Here is an 18,821-nt window from a genome sequence, read left to right as displayed (position 1 = left end):
ACAAGTTTTGGTGAAGATAGGATAGGAGATATTAAAACCTTAGTGCACTGCTGGTAGAATGTCAAATGGTATAGCTTCAATGAAAAGAGCATGGTGGTTTCTCAAAAAATTAAAAATAGAATTACTATATGATCCAGTGATTTCACCTCTGGGCCTAGACCCAAAAGAATAGAAAGCAAAGACTCCTCAAACAGATATTTATACATGTTTACGCAAAACAGCATTGTTCACAATAGCCAAAAAGTAGAAACAATCCAAGTAAGTGTTCATTGATGGATGAATAGATAAACAACCTGTCCTATATACACTCAATGGGATATTATTCAGCCTTAAAAAGGAAGGAACTTCAGACACGTGCTACAACATAGATGAACCCTGAAGACATTATGCTAAGTGGAATAAGCCAGTCACAAAAGGACAAATACTGTATGGTTCTAGTCATATGTGGTATCAACAACAGTCAAATATGAGACTCAAAAGAGACAGAAAGTAGAATGGTGGGGGTTGCCTGGAGCTGAGAGGAGGGGTAAATGGGGAAGTCATTGTTTAACATACACAGAGTTTCACTTTGCTAGATGAAAATTTTCTAGAAATGGCTGATGTGACGGTTGCACAACAGTGTGAATGCACTAACTGCGACTGAAGTATACACTTAAAAATGGCTAAAGTAGGGGCGCTTGGGACACTCAGTTGGTTAAGTGTTGGACTTTGGCTCAGGTCATGATCTCATGGTTCATGAGTTTAAGCCCTTATCGAGCTATCTGCTCTCAGCGCAGGACCCGCTTCAGATCCTCTGCGTCGTTCTCTCTCTGCCCCTCCGCTGCTCATGATATCTCTCTCAAAAATAAATCTTTTTTTAAAAAAGTGGCTAAAGTAGTAAATTGTGCTATGTATATTTTACCACAATTTAAAAAGATTAATGTTGCATTATCTCAAGGGGTTCTAATGTAAAGAATAAATTGTGATATGAGTCAAGGTTGTGGACAATATTCATCTCATTAATTTGGTATTAAAGAAGAGAGAATGCTAATGGAGTCTGGATGATAATCTTTGAAATCTTCCAGTGGATAAAGCTAAAAATTACAGTTTTGATTTATCTTAAGGAATCCCATGGATCAAGGCCAGGGTCTGGATTTTTTATGCAATAGTAGATAAAAAGAAAAATCTGTGTAAATAATCTTTGTTCTGTTTCCATGACTCTAATGTGTATGGATCAAATCATTTATCTGGAGAGAAGATACGTTATGATCATTTCCTGTCTTTTAAAAAAAATTTTTTTAAATGCTTTTTATTTTAGTTTTGAGAGACAGAGCAAGCAGGGGAGGGTCAGAGAGAGAGGGAGATACAGAATCTGAAGCAGCCTCCAGGCTCTGAGCTAGCTGTCAGCACAGAGCCCGATGCGGAGCTCGAACCCATGAACTGTGAGATCATGACCTGAGTTGAAGCCGGATGCTTAACCGACTGAGCCACCCAGGCGCCCCAATCATTTCCTGTCTTATTTATTTTACTATACAATACTTTCACAAATACATTGTATTTTGGATAATCTCAAGATAGGTGAAATGAGCATGTCCCAGATGAGATGGTCCATGGCACATACTCATGCTAACCTATATGCAGAACTTCTTCGGCTGATGTATAGAATGTTGGCTTTTAGAGCATGCTGTGGAGATTTCTAAAGTTTAATGGAATCCTCATTCACTCAGACATTACAAGTAATAGCCACAAGCTTCCATGTGAACAGTCGTTTGATTTTCTGGTGTTCTCTCCTTAGTCACTGAATTGGGGTCTGGCAGTCTTTGGCCCTAGACCCTTATTTACATAAACTAATTGATAAAGTAGGAACTTAGCTCTGAGTCTAAAGACAAGAATAAGAACTGGGGAAGAAATGAGTAGATTGGATTTCAGTACAATGTGTAAAAGTAACAGACATTCTCCCTACCATGTCCCTTCACTCCTTCTTATCCCATTTTCCATAAGTTATTGAAACTAATAATGAAAAGATATTAAGCAGGGAGCGCCTGGGGGGCTCAACTGGTTAAGCATCCAACATTTGATTTCCGCTCAGGTCATGATCTTATGGTTTGTGAGATCAAGCTCCGCCTCGGGGTCTGCACTTACAGCTTGTAATTTGCTTGGAATCCTCTCTCTCCCTCTTTCTCTGCCCCTCCCCCATTCTCTCTCTCTCTCTCTCTCTCTCTCTCTCTCTCTCTCTCTCTCTCAAAATAAATAAATAAACAAACTTTGAAAAAGATGTTAAGTCAGGGCTCCTGGTGGCTCCGTCGGTTGAGCGTTCAACTTCAGCTCAGGTCATGATCTTATGGTTCGTGGGTCATGCTGCGCTGACAGCTCAGAGCCTGGAGCCTGCTTCAGATTCTGTGTCTCCTTCTCTCTCTGCCCCTCTGCCATTCGCGTTCTGTCTCTCTCTGTCTCTCAATAATAAATAAATGTAAAAAAAAATTTAAAAAAAGAAGATGTTAAGGAATTTCACAAAGGGAGAGAAATTACCTGAACTGGACAGATGGATTTCCTTCATTATACAGATTCCTCAGCCTTTTTTTGGAAGTGGCATATTCTCAAATGAAGCCATATCTACTGGCAAGTTAGGAAAGGGGTTGTGAATAAATGTGACTTTTCCAGAAAGTGAGGAATTGTTTGCAGTTTTGTGAACAGTGATGTCTAAGCTAAAGCAAAGATGTGGGAATCTATAAAAATAGTATTGGACAGTTGAAAAGTACCTCGAGGAGCCTGCCATCTGAATATTTAGATATTTATCCTGAGATGTCTCCTTCATGTTCTCATTGAGCATTTTGTTGTATGGACATAACAGAATGGGTGAAATATCTACAAATATAGTTGTGGAAAGTTGAATTGCACAATTTCTTGAGGAGTTTTGAGTTCTTTTTCTTTCAAATTATGTCACAGAGAAAGGTAATTTATAGCCATACCAGAGACACTTTGCTAGGTCAATGCACTTTATTATTTCTACTGAACTAGAGATGTACACGAACACAATTTAGGAGCACACTCCAGACAACTATTTGCTATTCCTCTTGGAGCCGGCCACTCTTTCCCTGCAGGTATTCACCCTCCAAACACATCCAAAATGTGCTAAACGATGTGACCTGTTTGAAACCACATTTCAGAGCACTGTTTATGAACTTAGCCCACATTGTCTTTGCATGGTGTCAGGGGAAGAAAGGAAGAAGGTAGATGATTAAAATGAATCGAATTGACATTACCATTCTCAATTTTGACCTGGAAGGATCTATATGGAGAGTGTTGTGTCCTCCTACTCTTTACTGAGAATACTCTTTTAGCAGAGTCAGTAGAAGTAACGTTGGGGGACATGTTTCTTCTTGGTAACATCCTTTATCTCCGTAATATCATTTATGTAAGTGGGGACCATTTCTTGAATATCATTTTGCCATCGACAAGTCAAAAGGACGTATCCCTGCCTATAAGAAGATGCATAGACACAGTTTGGCATCCTTGTTCCACTGATTAAATTACAGTATACTCCTTTTATTGATTGCCTGCTCCTGTGACACTTCTTCACTCCATTTTTACAAGGCACGAACAGATTGTAACAGGCTTCTTGCAGTTCCTCAAATGATGCCAGGAGGAAGAAATGTTCTTTTACACAATGAAATCTGTTGTGGACATTTTTCATTTTTACTTCATCAGTACAGTAGTAGTAATCAGTTAAGGGTCTTTCCGGATCGATAATGGTATGACTTTTGAAAACATCTTTAGTGGGTGGTAGCGTAGGTCCTGTGCTGTCCAGCTCCTCCAAATAATCTTCAAATAGCTCTGCCTTTTCCTCCGACATCCGCCCATTTTGATGCAAGAATTTCAACTGCAGCGGCTGCAGCAGCAGGAGCAGCAGGAGCAGCGGAGCGAAGGGCCGCAGGGTGAGCGGAGTCTGCATGCTTCCTGCGGGGCTAGAAAGACAAGGGACGTGTGCCGCTTCGAACCGCGCCTCAGTTCCGGTGCCAGGCAGGGTTCGTTTCTGCCACTTACCGCTGTTCTGAGCTCCAAGACTTTGGGCAGTTTTCAAATTGACAACTCAGAATATATTTAACTATTTCTGAAATATGGACTAAAAAGTAACCTTCCTAGGCCTGTGCTCAGTCTGGAAGATTGTGGATATGAGAGGAAAAGGGGAAGGAAGGGGAAAGAGAAAAGGAAGAGAGAGCACAGTGAGGAAACAAGGAAGGATAAGGAGGACAGCAAAGGAGAGAGAGGGAGAGAGGGCAGGAGAGAAAGAGAGAGAAGGTCAAGACAGCAGTGGGGAGAGGGAGACAAAGAGAGAGAGAGAGAGAGAGAGAGAGAGGGAGGGAGGGAGGGAGGGAGGGAGGGAGGCGGCTCATGTGCTCCCACCATCCAGAACAAACGCATCTGTTCTCTTCTTAGGAGTTGTGAACTCACACTGCAAACGACCCTATGTGATCCTCCCTCCCCTCCCCCTGCTGTTAGGAGGAAAATTCTTCATCTTAGGACTTCTCTTGCTCATCTCTGACCACAGATGCCCTGGGAGAAGGGATCAAGCAAAGCGCATGAGGTCAGATGAACACCATCTGCTGTTGCCTTGAGCGTATGCTTTCAACACCACCTCCTTGCCTGGAGCTGCTCGGTCCATTCTGCAGCCTCCTCGGCCTCCTGTGACCACGCAGAATAGCTCTGCCACTGACGGGCATCACTTACCTTGTGGGGGTGTTTCTTCATCCTATTTTTTCTTCTCTTAGGTAGACTTCATGGTTTCTGCTGTGACGGGGTTTCACATCCCTAAACTCTCTCCGCCCTGTGAGTCTGTCTGCAGAGTTATGGTAACCTCACCATGGGAAACTTGGGTCCTTTCTTTCCTTGCTCTCTGTGAGTGCCCCTGTCTATTCACCCCACAGCAGGCTGCGCCCAAATCCCCCAGAACTTTATTTGTTTCTTTAAGTTCATTTATTTATTTTTGAGAAAGAGAAAGAGAGTGCAGGCAGGAGTGGGGCAGAGAGAAAGGGAGAGAGGGAGTATCCCAAGCAGGCTCCACACTGTCAGTGCAGAGCCCGATCCAGGACTCGAACTCACGAACTCTGAGATCATGACCTGAGCTGAAATCAAGAGTCGATGCTTAACTAGCTGAGGCATCGGTGTGCCCCAAAACCCCGTAGTACTTTAAAGGCACATGAGCAAGTGTCTCTGCAACACAAATGTGTAAAACTGAGATGACTTATATTATTTAAAAAATTGTCCTACATTAAAAAGAAATGAAAATGTTTAATTTGATATATACCAATGAAGCATGTTATTACTAAGCTTTGTGGTCTTTTTTTAAAAATAATTATGTTAAAACTTTCCTTGCAAGAGCCTGAGCAGTCGTAACATGTGGAGCAGGAGTTGTGCCCACCTGCCAAACATCAGGGCATAGTCTACCCTTTAGTGCAAAGTGTCATCTCTCATAGAGAATTCTTGGGCCTATCTATCATTTTCCAGTTCTATTCCAAATCTGGCTGTTAATCATTAACTCTCCGAGGAGGCAAATGTCTTAGGTACACTGGAGAACAGGCTTCCGGGCCTACCTGTGCCTGGAGTCTCGACCTTGTTGAGTCTTTGTGGCGTTTATGCTTCAAAGAATGGATGCTTCAAGGGGTGGGGTGGAGAGATCCGGATATTGGGGGAACTGGCCTCCCCTAAGAGCACAGGAACTTGGAGTAGAAAGGGAGAAAAACAAGCGTGAGCAGCTGAAATAAATACACTCTTGGGGTTACCCTAAAATAAAAATAATTAATAATGGCTAACACAATGAGCAATGGTGTGCAAAGCATTATCTATACATTACCATCTTCATCATCCAAACTACCTTGTGATAAACATGTTGTTTCTTAGTATTGTTTTTGTTTTCATTGTAATCAGCATTTCTTTGTGAAAGGCTTAAAATTTTACACTGGGCCTGCCAAAACCCTGTTTCAAGCCCAGTCACAAGTCTGTCTGACATCTACAATTTGGTTCTTCACTGCTATTCTGTGGCCCTTATCAGTCTAGTTTCCCTTCCTGAGGCTAATCTGTACTTTCTTCTCTAGGCTGTCTTTGTAACTCTGTCAGAAGAGACTGACAGAAACGCAGAGATCACAAAAGTGGCAAGAACCAGGGGTGCCTGGGTGCCTCAGTCGGTCGAGCATCTGACCCTGGATCTCAGGTCTTGATCTCAGGGTCATGAGTTCAAGCCCCAAATTGGGCTCTGTGATGAGTGTGGTGCCTACTGTAAAAAAAAAAAAAAAAAACAAACAGAAGGGGAGAACTAGAATTGTCTTTGAACCAGTGGAGTGCTGTAAGAAATTGGTCCACATGCCATGAAGCCTAGCTGTGATGCTGCAGGAGTTTCCTGGGTTTTCTTACTCCACTGTGCCCTTGGCATAAGAGAAGTCTTCCCTTACGGCAACCTGAGTGAGTCTCTAATACTCATAACCCAGAGACCCTGAGCTACATGGAGGTAGAAACAGGTTGGTTGTATGTGTGAGTAAAAACAGTCAGAGAATGGAAGAGTTAAAGAAAGGCAGATGTTGGAGTGGCTACGTGGCTCAGTTGGTTAAGCATCTTACTTCTGCTCAGGTCTTGATCTCCAGGTTTGTGAGTTCAAACCTTGCAACTGGCTCTTTGCTGTCAGTGCTTCAGATCTACTTTCTCCCTCTCTCTCTGCCCCTCCCACTTGCTCTCTCTCTCAAAAATAAATAAACATGAGAGAGAGAGAGAGAGAGAGAGAGAGAGAGAGAGAGAGAGAGAGAGAGAGGGGAAGGCAGATGTTGTTGGGGGCACACATGAGAAAGTGGACAGAACAGGAGGGTTGAAGGCAGGAGAGCAGAGAATGGGACTGGAGAGAAAAACTGGCCTGCCGTGGTGACATGAGAGTGGGCAGTCTTGGGGCGCCTGGGTGGCTCAGTTGGTTAAGCCTCCGGCTTCGGCTCAGGTCAGATCTCGCGTTCGTGGGTTTGAGCTCCGTGTCAGGCTCTGTGCTGACAGCTAGCTCAGAGCCTGGAGCCTGCTTCCGGTTCTGTGTCTCCTTCTCTCTCTGCCCCTCCCTCTCTCATGCTCTGTCTCTCTCTGTATCAAAAATAAATAAAAACATTAAAAAAATTAAAAAAAAAAGAGTGGGCATTCTTGGTGTGACCATATGCCTAAGCCCTTCCGCCCATCCCTGCTTCTACAGTCTTATCAGACTCCACTGGAGAGTCTCTTCAGGAGAGTGAGCCCATTGTGACAGTCCAGGGAGCTCAGCACACATTCCCATAAGTGAGAACCTGGAGCTTCTGTGACATCTTGGGCTGCAGAGAACAGGACGGACAGCAGAGCTCCTCCTGCTAAAGACACGCTTTCAGGGCCTGCCCAGGACACCTCCCTGACCTTTATACCCTAAACTTCTTAATTTTTTAATTATGAATTCAGCTTGTAGTTTCATGCTTGTCAAAATCCTTTCTCACCCTGAAAGTATATGCATTTCTGTTTCTATTCTATTTTATTACTTTTGTGGATTAAAAAAAAATGTTGTCTTTTACCCATCTGGAATTTACTTTGAAGTATAGTGAGAAATGGGTTTTGTTTTCACATGATTTGTCCATAATCCCAGTACCACTGATTTGGGGAATAAAATCCATTCTCTCATCACTAATTTAAAAGTTAGCTTATCTATTAAACAATTCTATTTCTGAACTATCTGTTGTGTTTAGATGATGGCTTTACCCATTCACCTGCCAGTAATATGCTTTCACTTATTCTTATTTTATAAAGTATCTTAATATCTAACAAAGCAACTCACATTCATTCTTCTACCTGTTCAAAAGTAGTACCGAGACAGAACAGAAAGTAGACTAGTGGTTGCTGGGGACACAGGGTAGGAATGGGAATTAGCAGTAAATGGGCAAGACAGCAATAGAGACAGAGACAGAGAACAGAGAACAGATGGATTGAAACATGCTTATGCAATGCTTCTTAAGTTTTTGCCTGGCAACCTCACACAGCAGAACCACCTGGATGCCCTGTGGATTGCAGATTGCCTGGTTTGTCTTCAAACCTCATTAATCAGAAGCACTGTGATGGGCCTGTAAATTTGCACTTTACACAAGTTCACAAGGTGAGCCTTTGCCCACTAAAAGTTGAGAAATACTGCCTTTGTATACATAAAAATGTAATTTATGACATAGAAAACATCCCCAAATAGTGGGGAAAATGTTAGGCCTTTTCAGTAAATGTTTTTGGGAAAAAGTTGAGATGAATTGCTTTCACTGTTTGACTGTTGTGAATAATGCTGCTTTGAACATGGGTGTGCGCTCATCTGACTGAGTCCTACTTTTCTTCTTTGCTTTTAAACGTGCTTAGGAGGGTTAGGGTGGTTTATAGAGCCGTAGGCAAGGAAGGGCCTGAGAGGTTGTCTGTTCTGAGCCTTTTCTATAATACGGATCCTGAGTCCCTGGTCAGGACTCTGTATTTAATCACAATTTTAAAAATAAAACAATAGATTAAGATGGGTCGTAGGCTCCCCATGGAGACAAATACATATTTCAGAGAGATAATTAGGTGGTATTTTAAAAGTAAACCATTTTTAAAATGCAAGACTTCTACCAGATCTTACAATAAGGTATCAATGGATTATGATTGTATAATAGTTATATTGTCTCAATCACAAAAGGAAAAATTAGTAACTATTATAATACCTCATAAACTCAATGCTGGTGAGTTGATAAGGTGGGCAATCATCCATTTGTGATCAGAATGAAAAAGTTGGCAAATATAATAAAAAGCTTTGAAAAGCTGATATCTTCCCACTTTTAATAGCTAAGACTCTGAACGGCAATAGCTTATATAGAAATATGGACAGCAAGCTTTACTTAATAGAGACAAAAATTTGAAATATGAAAACATAAATATCCAAAAATTTGGGGAAAGGTTAAATTGAGGCTGATATGTTCATAAAGATGGTAGAAAACAATAATATCCATTGTAGTAAGAGCTAATATTTGAGATAGTATTCTAGTCAGAGAATTATATATTCTTAGAACAGATTGTTTTCCAGAATTTACAAATAAATTAACCAATGAAAATCTAAAGATATGAAATGTATCTAATATTATAGTAGTAGGATTATCTGTCACAAGTGATAGAAGTTTACCAAACAAATTAACTTAAACACAAGAGGAACTACATTAACTCACAGAAAACAAGTCCAAGAGGTACAGCAGGATGAAGAAATTAAACCTTTCACTGCACTCTTGTTCTCTCTCTTCCTCTCTTCATTCACACACAGAGTCTCTCAGTGTAATGGCAGAGAAAATCACTGTCATTTTCATAGCCTCTATTTAAGGTCACAGTAGGAAGTGTCATCCTCTCCCACTTTCATCCGATATAGAAAATAACTGCCGATTGGCCTTGTGTCTGTCGCATGCAGAGTGGGGTCTTCTGATTGGCCAACATATAATACATGTCCTTCTTGGGGAAGTAAAGGCAAAACCACACCATTAAAATTCCAGCAGAATTCCAGTTGCTGACCGAAGGAAGGGTTGTTTCCTACAAAACAAGAAAGGTATGGAGACTAAATACAAAAGTGTTTGCAAATGTCCATTACAAATGGCCTGGGGGAAAAAATAGAAGATTGAACAATATCTACAACAGGATCCCAATTAATGGAAAAACAAATTACATGGTAGAGGCGGAGAAAGTAAAACAAAACCTCAATAAATAGTTATTTCTGAATGGTTGATTTCTTACTGTTGTCTTTCAAGGTGTCAGTTTTTCAAATTTAAAATAACTTAGTTCTAAGAAATGTCACTTATAAAATGGATTTTTAGGATCTGGTTTTGGACATGTTCTTAAACATGAGATGCCAATTTCTCAGACTGCTGCATTTGATATCAGTTAACTTCCACTTTGGCTCAGCATCAGGAAAAGTCAGTTCTTAATTCAGGAGGTTAAGCAAAGATAAAAACCCATTCCATAGAGTTGGAATTACCTTTGTGAATAAATCCCACAGTATCTCTGCTTCATTCAGTAAGAAAAATCTAGGTTTTAGCTAACTTCAAATTTATACTCTGAATAAACATTTTGGGGGAATATTTGTGCCTTTGACCTTTACCAAATTGAGAATGGTGTCAGGAAAATGTGATTTTTGTGGGTCATAAGAGGATATATGACTTCACCGAAATGCACATCTTTTGTTCAAGACATTTCTTTCCTGTAGGGCCCTAATAAAGACCTGAATATCTGAGCTTACAGAGACAGACTACAGAAAGGAACTGACTTTTCCGGATACAAAAGTGGAAGTTGACTGATATCAAATGTGGCAGTTTGAGACACTGACACTTCATATTTAAGAACATGTCCAAAACCAGATCATAATAGACATACACAAAATAAGAATTACCCAAAAATTGAAAAATCAATCCTCAGGGTACAAATATATAGTAATTTTGACATCTTATTTTGGAAAAATGGAGTGAAGCCAGCTCTGGGATGACAAAAATCTCTTTATATTTGTTTGCAGTTTCCTGCAAGTTTATATTTATGTATGCCTTGGTTAGCTTTTTTATTGTATGATTCTATTAAAAAATTTTTTAAGATTTATTACACTGATATCTGCATTGATACAAGTATATATAGTAGAATATTTTTCACAATTTTGGAGCTAGGGAAGGATGTCTTTCTTAAATCAAACAAGACACATTCACAAAGAAAATAATTGAAAATCTTGGCTACACATGCATAGACTGAGCCTGTAATGTGAGTACAAAGAAAACCTCACCCCAAAACAAATAACATAACAATAATCTCTAGTAGCAAAAGACACCAAATAATAAACTTCAAAAACCAGCAACAGTTTGGGGGTGGGGGGGAAATGGTTCGGGCGCACCTGTGTGGCTCAGTTGGTTATTGTCTGACGTCAGCTCAGATCATGATCTCACAGTTGGTTCAGGGGTTTGAGCCCTGCATCGGGCTCTGTGTGGACAGCTCAGAGCCTGGAGCCTGCTTCACATTCTGTGTCTCCCTCTCTCTCTGCCCCTCCTTTGTTTGTGCTCTCTCTCTCTCTGCCTCTCAAAAATAAATTTTAAACCATTAAATATTTTTAAATTTTTTTTTCAATGTGAAATTGAAATCATGTTCAATGTGAAATTGCTTCTAAAACTTGGGTGTAAGAAAAGTATGGATTTCTGTTTTCAATCCATCATATTTGCACCAAAACCTAGCTCTTACGGGTGGCTGCACAATTTACCTCTGTTACAATTTTAAAGGTCTTCCGTTTTTCTCACATAGCTAGAAAATCAAAGTATTTGCATTTGTCCTAGTAAAATAGGAAGTTCCATTTTTGTACATGAATGTTAACTGGCATCAGCATAGTTTCTCTTTCTGTTATCAATCGTCTTACTATGGAACATAGGGTTGTTTCTTCCTTGCCTTTTAAACAACTAACATTTCTCAAATGTAACACAAAAGCCATTGATATCCCTTTAAGCTCAATGTACCAAGACCCATTTCTTGTGCTGTAAAGAATTTCTCTTTCCCAGTATGCTACAGCAGTGAAAGCAAAATGCTCATCTATACCTTCACAAAGTATTCTTATTTCCTATGAGACCTTCCTTCAGCCCCTGCATGTCTTAGCTTTTGCATCACTAACTCATTATGAGTGCAACTCTGCCATGATAGATCTACTTTCTCACTAGAAAAGCCAGGAGAAGTGGTTTATCTCTGAAAATTTTAAGGAGCTTGTTTAGACAAAAATACTTTAATTTTGGTGTTTTTTTTTAAAAGATTTTATTTTCAAGCAACTTCCACACCCAGCATGGGGCTCGAACCTACAAACCTGAGATTAAGAGTCACAGGCTCCACCAACTGAGTCAGCCAGGCTCCCCTAGACTTGGTTTTATTTATTTATTAGTTTTAGTTTTAATTTTTTAAATGCTTATTTATATTTGAGAGAGAGAGAGAGAGACAGTACACAAGTAGGGGAGGGGCAGAGAGAGATGGAGACAGAATCTGAAGCAGGCTCCACGCTCTGAGCTGTCAGCACAGAGACTGATGCCGGACGGGAACTCACAAGCCATGAAATCGTGACCTGAGCCAAAGTCAGATGCTTAACTGACTGAGCCACCCAGATGCTCCTACCTAATTTTTATTTTTTTAATATATAGTTTAAAAAATTTTTTTGTTTATTTACTTACTTAGAAAGACAGAGAGAGTGAGATGCAAAGAAGCAGGGAGAGAGAGAGAGAGACAGAGAGAATCCCAAGCCGACTCCACGCTGTCAGCACAGAGCCCATCGTGGGGCTGGAACTCAAGATCCATGAGATCATGACCTGAACTAAAACCAAGAGTCAGATATTTAACTGACTGACCCCCCAGGCACCCCTAAGTTTGGTTTTAAAATGTAAACATACATAAGGATGAATATAACTTCTAGTCAAGATGGAGTAACATGAACCTGATTTATCCTCCCACCTGAAACAATTTTTAAAACTGACAAAATGCTGGAAAAATTACTTTCAAGACACTAACATCAGACAATGAAATACACTGATCTTTGAGATACAGGAAACTAACAAGGTGAGCCCTACGGTTTGCCTGGAGAGAGATTTCAGGCAAATTTAGGAAGAGCCTGAACACTACAGGAGATGAGGAGGAAGAATTGAGGAAACAAGGAGGCCAAGAGTCCATAAGCCAGAGTACTAGAAAGGAGAGAGCTGCCCTGAGCAGAAACACGGAGATCTGCACAGGGTTCCCCTCGAATATGCAGCAGAGTACTGTTTAATCATGTGTGTGGGAGAAAACCACCTGAGGCTGGGGAAAGAATTATCTAAAAGGATCAGAGGAGATAATACCTAACCCGACTAACCAGCTGGAAAAAGTCAAGATGCATGGGATATTAGGTAGAGTACTCAGGAAGGTCTTGCCTCAGTAGTGAGCAATATTTAGCCGTAAGCTCCTACTGCTCTGCACCTGCCTAACAAATAAAAAGAATCGACATGGTTCCAAACAGCTTATGTGTATCCCAGAAAAAAGTTCAAGAATACTTATAGGAATGCAAATATCCTTACCAGGTAAATCAACAAGGTAAAATTCACAACATCTGGCATCCAATCAAAAATAACTAAGCCTAGGGGTGCCTTGGTTGGCTCAGTTGGTTAAGCGTCCGACTCTTGGTTTCAGCTCAGGTCATGATCTCATGGTTCATGGGATTGAGGCCCATGTCAGGCTCCATGCTGAGCTTGCTTGGGATTCTTTCTCTCTGTCTCTCTCTGTCCCTTCCTCCCTCCCTCTCTCTCTCTCTCTCTCTCTCTCTCTCTCTCACACACACACACACACACACACACACACACACACTTTCTCAAAATAAATAAATAAAAACGTCTAGAAAATTACTAAAAAAGGAAACAGGTAAACAAAAACCATAATGAGGAGAATAATAATTCAACTGAATTTGACCACAAAAAGGCATAGAAAGACATTAGAACTATTATTATAACAATTTCTTATGTGCAAAAAATTAAGTAGATTCATGCACCATAGAGGGAAAAAAAACAAATCAAACTTACAAACTTATAGAGATACAAACTAAAATGTGTGAGATGAGAAATACACTGGATGGGATTAGTGGCAGATTAGATATTGCAGAACAAAGATTACTGAGTTTGAAAGTCATAGAAATGATCCAAATGAAACACAGAACAAGAAAACAAAACGAAGAGTGAAAAGAGGATCAGCAAGCTGTAGAATGAATTTGAGTGACTTCAGATGAGTAATTCGTGTTTCTGAAAAGGATAAGCAGAGGGATAAAAAAAAAATTAGGATTAATAGCCAAAGACTTTCAAAAGTTGACAAAAAGTATAAATTCACAAATCCAAAAAAAATCTCAACAAACTCCATGCACAAACCATGAAGAAAAGCATACCAAGGCACATCATAACCAAATTGGGAAGAAAAAAAATCCACCTAGTTATGAAAAGAAAACGTTCGAAGCAGCCTCAGAGAAAAGACATGTTAGGACTGGAGAAGCAAAGAGAGGGGTGATGTTAGATTTCTTATCTGAAAAAATGTGAGTAAGAAGAGAGCAGGAAAACATTATTAAAGTACACAAAGTAAGAAAATTGTCAATGTCCCTTTCCGTCTGGAGGCAGCCATCAGATCAAAGGTAACCCAAGATGGGCGCTTACAAGTACACCAGGAGCTATGGAGGAAGAAGCAGTCGGGTGTAATGCGCCTTCTTCTCTGGGTACGCTGTTGGCAGTATCGCCAGCTCTCTGCACTCCACAGGACCCCCGCCCCACCCACCCCTACAAACCGCGCAGACTGGGGTACAAGGCCAAGCAAGGTTATGTCATATATTGGATTCCTGCTTGCCGCGGTGGCCGCAAATGCCCAGTTCCTAAGGGTGCTACCTGTGGAAGCCTGCCCATCTGGTTGTCTGTCAACCGGCTCAAGTTTGCCTAAAGCCTTCAGTCTGCTGCAGAGGAGCGAGCTGGATGCCACTGTGGGGCTCTGAGAGTCTTGAATTCTTACTGAGTTGGCGAAGATTCCACATACAAATTCTTTGAGGTTATCTTTATTGATCCATTCCATAAAGCTATCAGAGGAAATCCTGACACCCAGTGGATCACCCAACCAGTCCACAAGCACAGGGAGATGCGAGGGCTGACATCTGCAGGCCGCAGGAGACGTGGCCTTGGAAAAGATCACAAGTTCCACCACACTATTGGTGGTTCTTTCTCGCCATGCAGGTTGGAGAAGAACCAATACTCTCCAGCTCCACTCTTACCATGAATACAAGTAATGTTTGTAAAATTCTAACCTAATAAACAATTTAGGACAGTCATGTCTGCTTAAAAGTGTTCTTTAATTTGTCTGTTAAAAAAATTAGTTGTCTGGAGATTGTTCCATGAATGCATTGTCAAATTATGAGTTAAAGTGCAACAGTGTTTGAAGACTATAAGTGATGGTGTATCTTGTTTCTAATAAGATAAACCCTTGGGCCTTTGCTTTATCTTATTAGGGAGTTTACATGTCAGTGTTTAAAATGCTGTTTGGTATAATAGGTGTAAAATAAATTCTGTAAAAATGGAATGCAGCAGCTGGCCATGTAGATTTGTTAGTGCATGTAATGAAACCTATAGCTTCATTGGGGTGATGTTATGCTCTCAAATGGCTGTTCTTAGGGGGTTGGTAAGCACAGGCTTTTTAAATTTGAATCCAATATTTGATTCATGTAACTGCTGCTTCTGAAAGAATAGCTAAAAGTGCCAGCATTTTTAGGTGAACTGAATAAACCTTTTGCAAGAGGATTCTCTTACAAATGAAAATCCTCCTTAACCAAAGCAAAATTGCCTTGGCCTACATAGTACCATAGAGTATCACATAAAAGATGCAGGCTCCTGGTTCTATTCCATGACTCCATGGGATCTGTAGAATACTGAATTTTCTACAAAGCAGTAATGGTATTTACACTGGTTGTTATTAAAACTGATGGAAATTGAACATTAGGTAAATGAGAAGACTACCTTAAGGTTGGGAAGCTAGTAACCCATCTAATGCTAAGATTGGAAAATTGGTAGTTATCAGATAATCTTTTAAGTGTGAGGGTAAAAAATTAAAGTTGGCTTTGATCAGAATTCTAAACAGTGTTAAATGGTGTTAGTGACCATTTTGAACCCACTAGTAAAGTACATTGTTGCTTTTTCCAAGTCCTATGTCCTCTTGGGTCAACCCACCTTACTCATTCCCACAGGCTACTGAGAAAAGTCATGTAGTTGGGGTCAGAAAAAGTTTATAATCCTTTTGTGTTGTCCACAGTCAATTATCTTCTTTGCCCTAACCCCTCAAAATCATTGCCATTCCATAAACTTGCCAGGCCATTATTTATGCCCAGCTTGATGTTAAGCTTTCCACCACATTCTGCTTCCATTGTCCTCCAGTAGATGAGGTTTCTGTCTCCCTGGGTGAACTTGAGTGTGTAGGAAATACAGAAGAGGAATTGCTCCCATTCTAAGCAGGCTGGTTTAATCTAGTTTTGATTTCAAAATCTAATTGCTGGTTTTCCTTGAACCAGTTATGTTTTTTTTCAAGGGTTTTAGGCTGAGATGATTTCCAGAAAACAGGCTTAAAAACTCTTGAGATCTTAATTTTTTTTCCACTCAAAAAGAGATCCTAAACCATATATATTTTGTGTGTAGAGGTGATTCAACTAAAGGAATAAATGGTCGTTAAAACAAATGGACCTGTTATCTTTTGTCACCTAATAATGTGCTTAAAAAGCAAACCAAGTACCCTAACCTACCAAAAATTGTAATGGCAGAAACAGTCAATTTGAGAGGAAATAAAATGTATAGGACTTAGTCTTGAAAAAAAATAGAAAACTGTCAATGTAGGAATTCTATACCTGGTAAAAATATCTTTAAAAAATGAAGGCAAAATAAAAGCATTCTCAGATTACAGAGCTCAAAGAATTCATCACCAGCAAACAAAGAGAAAATTATACCAATTGGAAATATGAATCTCCATAAAGGAATGAAAAACATTATAAATGGTAATTACATGGGCAAATAAATATAATTTTTTCTTATTTTTTAATGTTCATTTATTTTTGAAAGAGACAGACAGAGTGCGACTGGGGAAGGGCAGAGAGAGAGGGAGACACAGAATCTGAAAGCGGGCTCGAGGCTCGGGGCTGTCGGCACGGAGCTGGATGCAGGCTTTGAACTCACAAGCTGCGGCTACCACCCTGAACGCGCCCGATCTCATCTGAACTCGCAAGCTGCAAGATGGTGACCTGAGCCAAACTCAGATGCTTAACTGACTGAGCCACCCAGGTGCCCCAATTTTTCTTCTTATTATTTACATTTATTTAAAATAAAAGAGACCAACCAAAACTAGCAGCAATGTATAATGGGATTTATATCGTATTTCAAAGTAAAATGCATGACAACAGCATCAAATATGAGAGGACTATAAGTATATTATCATAAGGTTTTTATACTATGAGTGAAGAAGTATGGCTTCAGTTAAAAGTAAGCTATGATAAGTTATAGATATGTACTATAATCCTAATGCAACCAATGAATTAAAACAAATAGCTACATGGGGTGCCTGGGTGGCTCAGTCAGTTAAGCAGCTGACTTCGGCTCAGGTCATGATCTCACCGTCTGTGGGTTCCAGCCCCACATCAGGCTCTGTGCTGACAGCTCAGAAGAGCCTGGAGCCTGCGTCAGATTCTGTGTCTCCCTCACCCTCTCTGCCCCTCTTCTGCTCACACTCTGCTCTCTGTCTCTCAAAAATAAATGTTAAAAAAAATTAAAAACAAACATAAAACTTCCTTTAAAACAAAGAGCTAGAGTTAAAAAGTCAACAAAGGAGATAAAAGTGGAATCATAAAAAAATTGATAAATCAAGTGAAGGCCCCAAAATCAGAAAAAAGGGAGGAAAAAAATGGAAGGGACAAATAGCAGGTGTTAGACTCCAACTAACTGTATCAATAATCTCATTAAATGTAAATGATCTTAGCTTACCAATTAAAAGCTCGTGTTAGAATGGATTTTAAAAAACAAAAACAAGATTCAGTATACACTGTCTACAAACAATACATTATATGAAGACACAAAAGAAGGAAACAGTAAAGAATATAGAAACATCTTCCATGCTAGTGCTCATCAAAAGAAAGCTGGAGTGCTATAATAATATTAGGTAAAGCAGATTTCAAAACAAAGAATATTACCAAGGCTAATGAAAGTCATCTCCAACTAAGAGGTTCGATTAATCAACAGTACATGACAATCCTAAATTATTATGCCCCTAACGATAGGGCTTCAAATCACAAGATGCTAAAATAGAAAGAACTACAAAAAGTGAATAAATCCATATATCACAGTTTGAGCTTCCATATCCACTTTGCAATAACTGATAGGTCAAGTAGGCAGGAAATTGGCAAAAATATTGAAGACTTGAACCAAATTAACAACCAATTTACCCCCAGCAATATTTATAGAACACTCCATACAACGAAAGCAGAATACATATTTTTTCAAGTGCCTGCAGAACATTTACCAGAATACACCAAATTTCCTGCCATAAAATAAGTCTTAATAACCTCAAAAGGATTCAAGTTAAATAAAATATTTTCTCTGACATTGGAATGAAAGTATAAATAAGAGAAAGATCTCTCAAAAACCTCAAAATACTTGGGAACTAAACAAATCAATTCTAAATAACCCATAGGACAAACATAAAATCAAACTGGAAATTAGAAAACATTTTGATCTGAATACTGTTGAAAATAATCACATAGCATAGTAAAATTTGTGAGAGGCTGTTAAAGCAGTATTGAAGAGAAAACTGATAAACACTATATATCCATACTAGATGCAATGCATAGGTATATCCATTATAATATATATGAATGCATATGATTCATTATAATATGTGAATGAATATTATATATATGAATAAAAAGGACTTGTACGCAGAATATGCAACAATGAAATGCAAATAATCCTATAAAAAATTGGAAAATGTTTTAGCACTTTAGAAAAGAAGATATATGTACAGCAAACAAATAAGCACATAAAGAAGTTGTTCAATATTAGTAGTGTTCAAGGAAATACAACTTAAAACCACAATGAGATACCACCAGACACCTACTAGAACGGTTACAATGAAAATGACTGACCTTACAAAGTGTCAGTAAGAATGCTGATGAACTGGATTTCTCATAATAGTGCTGGTGAAAATATAAAATGATACAACCAAATTTGGAAACATCTTGGCAGTTTTTTAGAAAGGTAAATACACATACACCATGTGATCCA

The 18,821-nt window shown here is 39.5% G+C and overlaps 1 protein-coding gene and 1 pseudogene across 1 annotated transcript in view; one reads left to right on the top strand and one right to left on the bottom strand.

Moving 5' to 3' along the window:
• Positions 1-2,961: 2,961 nt before the first annotated feature.
• The window catches only part of RNASE9 (ribonuclease A family member 9 (inactive)), a 25,777-nt gene continuing 9,917 nt past the window's right edge, over positions 2,962-18,821 (bottom strand). The window contains exons 2-4 of the mRNA XM_029951251.1: positions 9,195-9,546; positions 5,571-5,696; positions 2,962-3,944 (exon numbers count right to left, since the gene is read on the bottom strand). Of these exons, the coding sequence (XP_029807111.1) occupies positions 3,326-3,931 (606 nt within the window). The 5' untranslated portion in view covers positions 3,932-3,944; positions 5,571-5,696; positions 9,195-9,546 and the 3' untranslated portion in view covers positions 2,962-3,325. The remainder of the gene's footprint in view (positions 3,945-5,570; positions 5,697-9,194; positions 9,547-18,821) is intronic.
• LOC115302248 lies at positions 14,169-14,797 on the top strand (annotated as a pseudogene).

This window comes from Suricata suricatta, chromosome 9, assembly GCF_006229205.1.
Source record: "Suricata suricatta isolate VVHF042 chromosome 9, meerkat_22Aug2017_6uvM2_HiC, whole genome shotgun sequence".
In the NCBI taxonomy this organism is placed as follows: domain Eukaryota; kingdom Metazoa; phylum Chordata; class Mammalia; order Carnivora; family Herpestidae; genus Suricata; species Suricata suricatta.
Note: the sequence above shows the minus strand (reverse complement) of the source record. Positions and strands in the feature narration are given on the sequence as shown.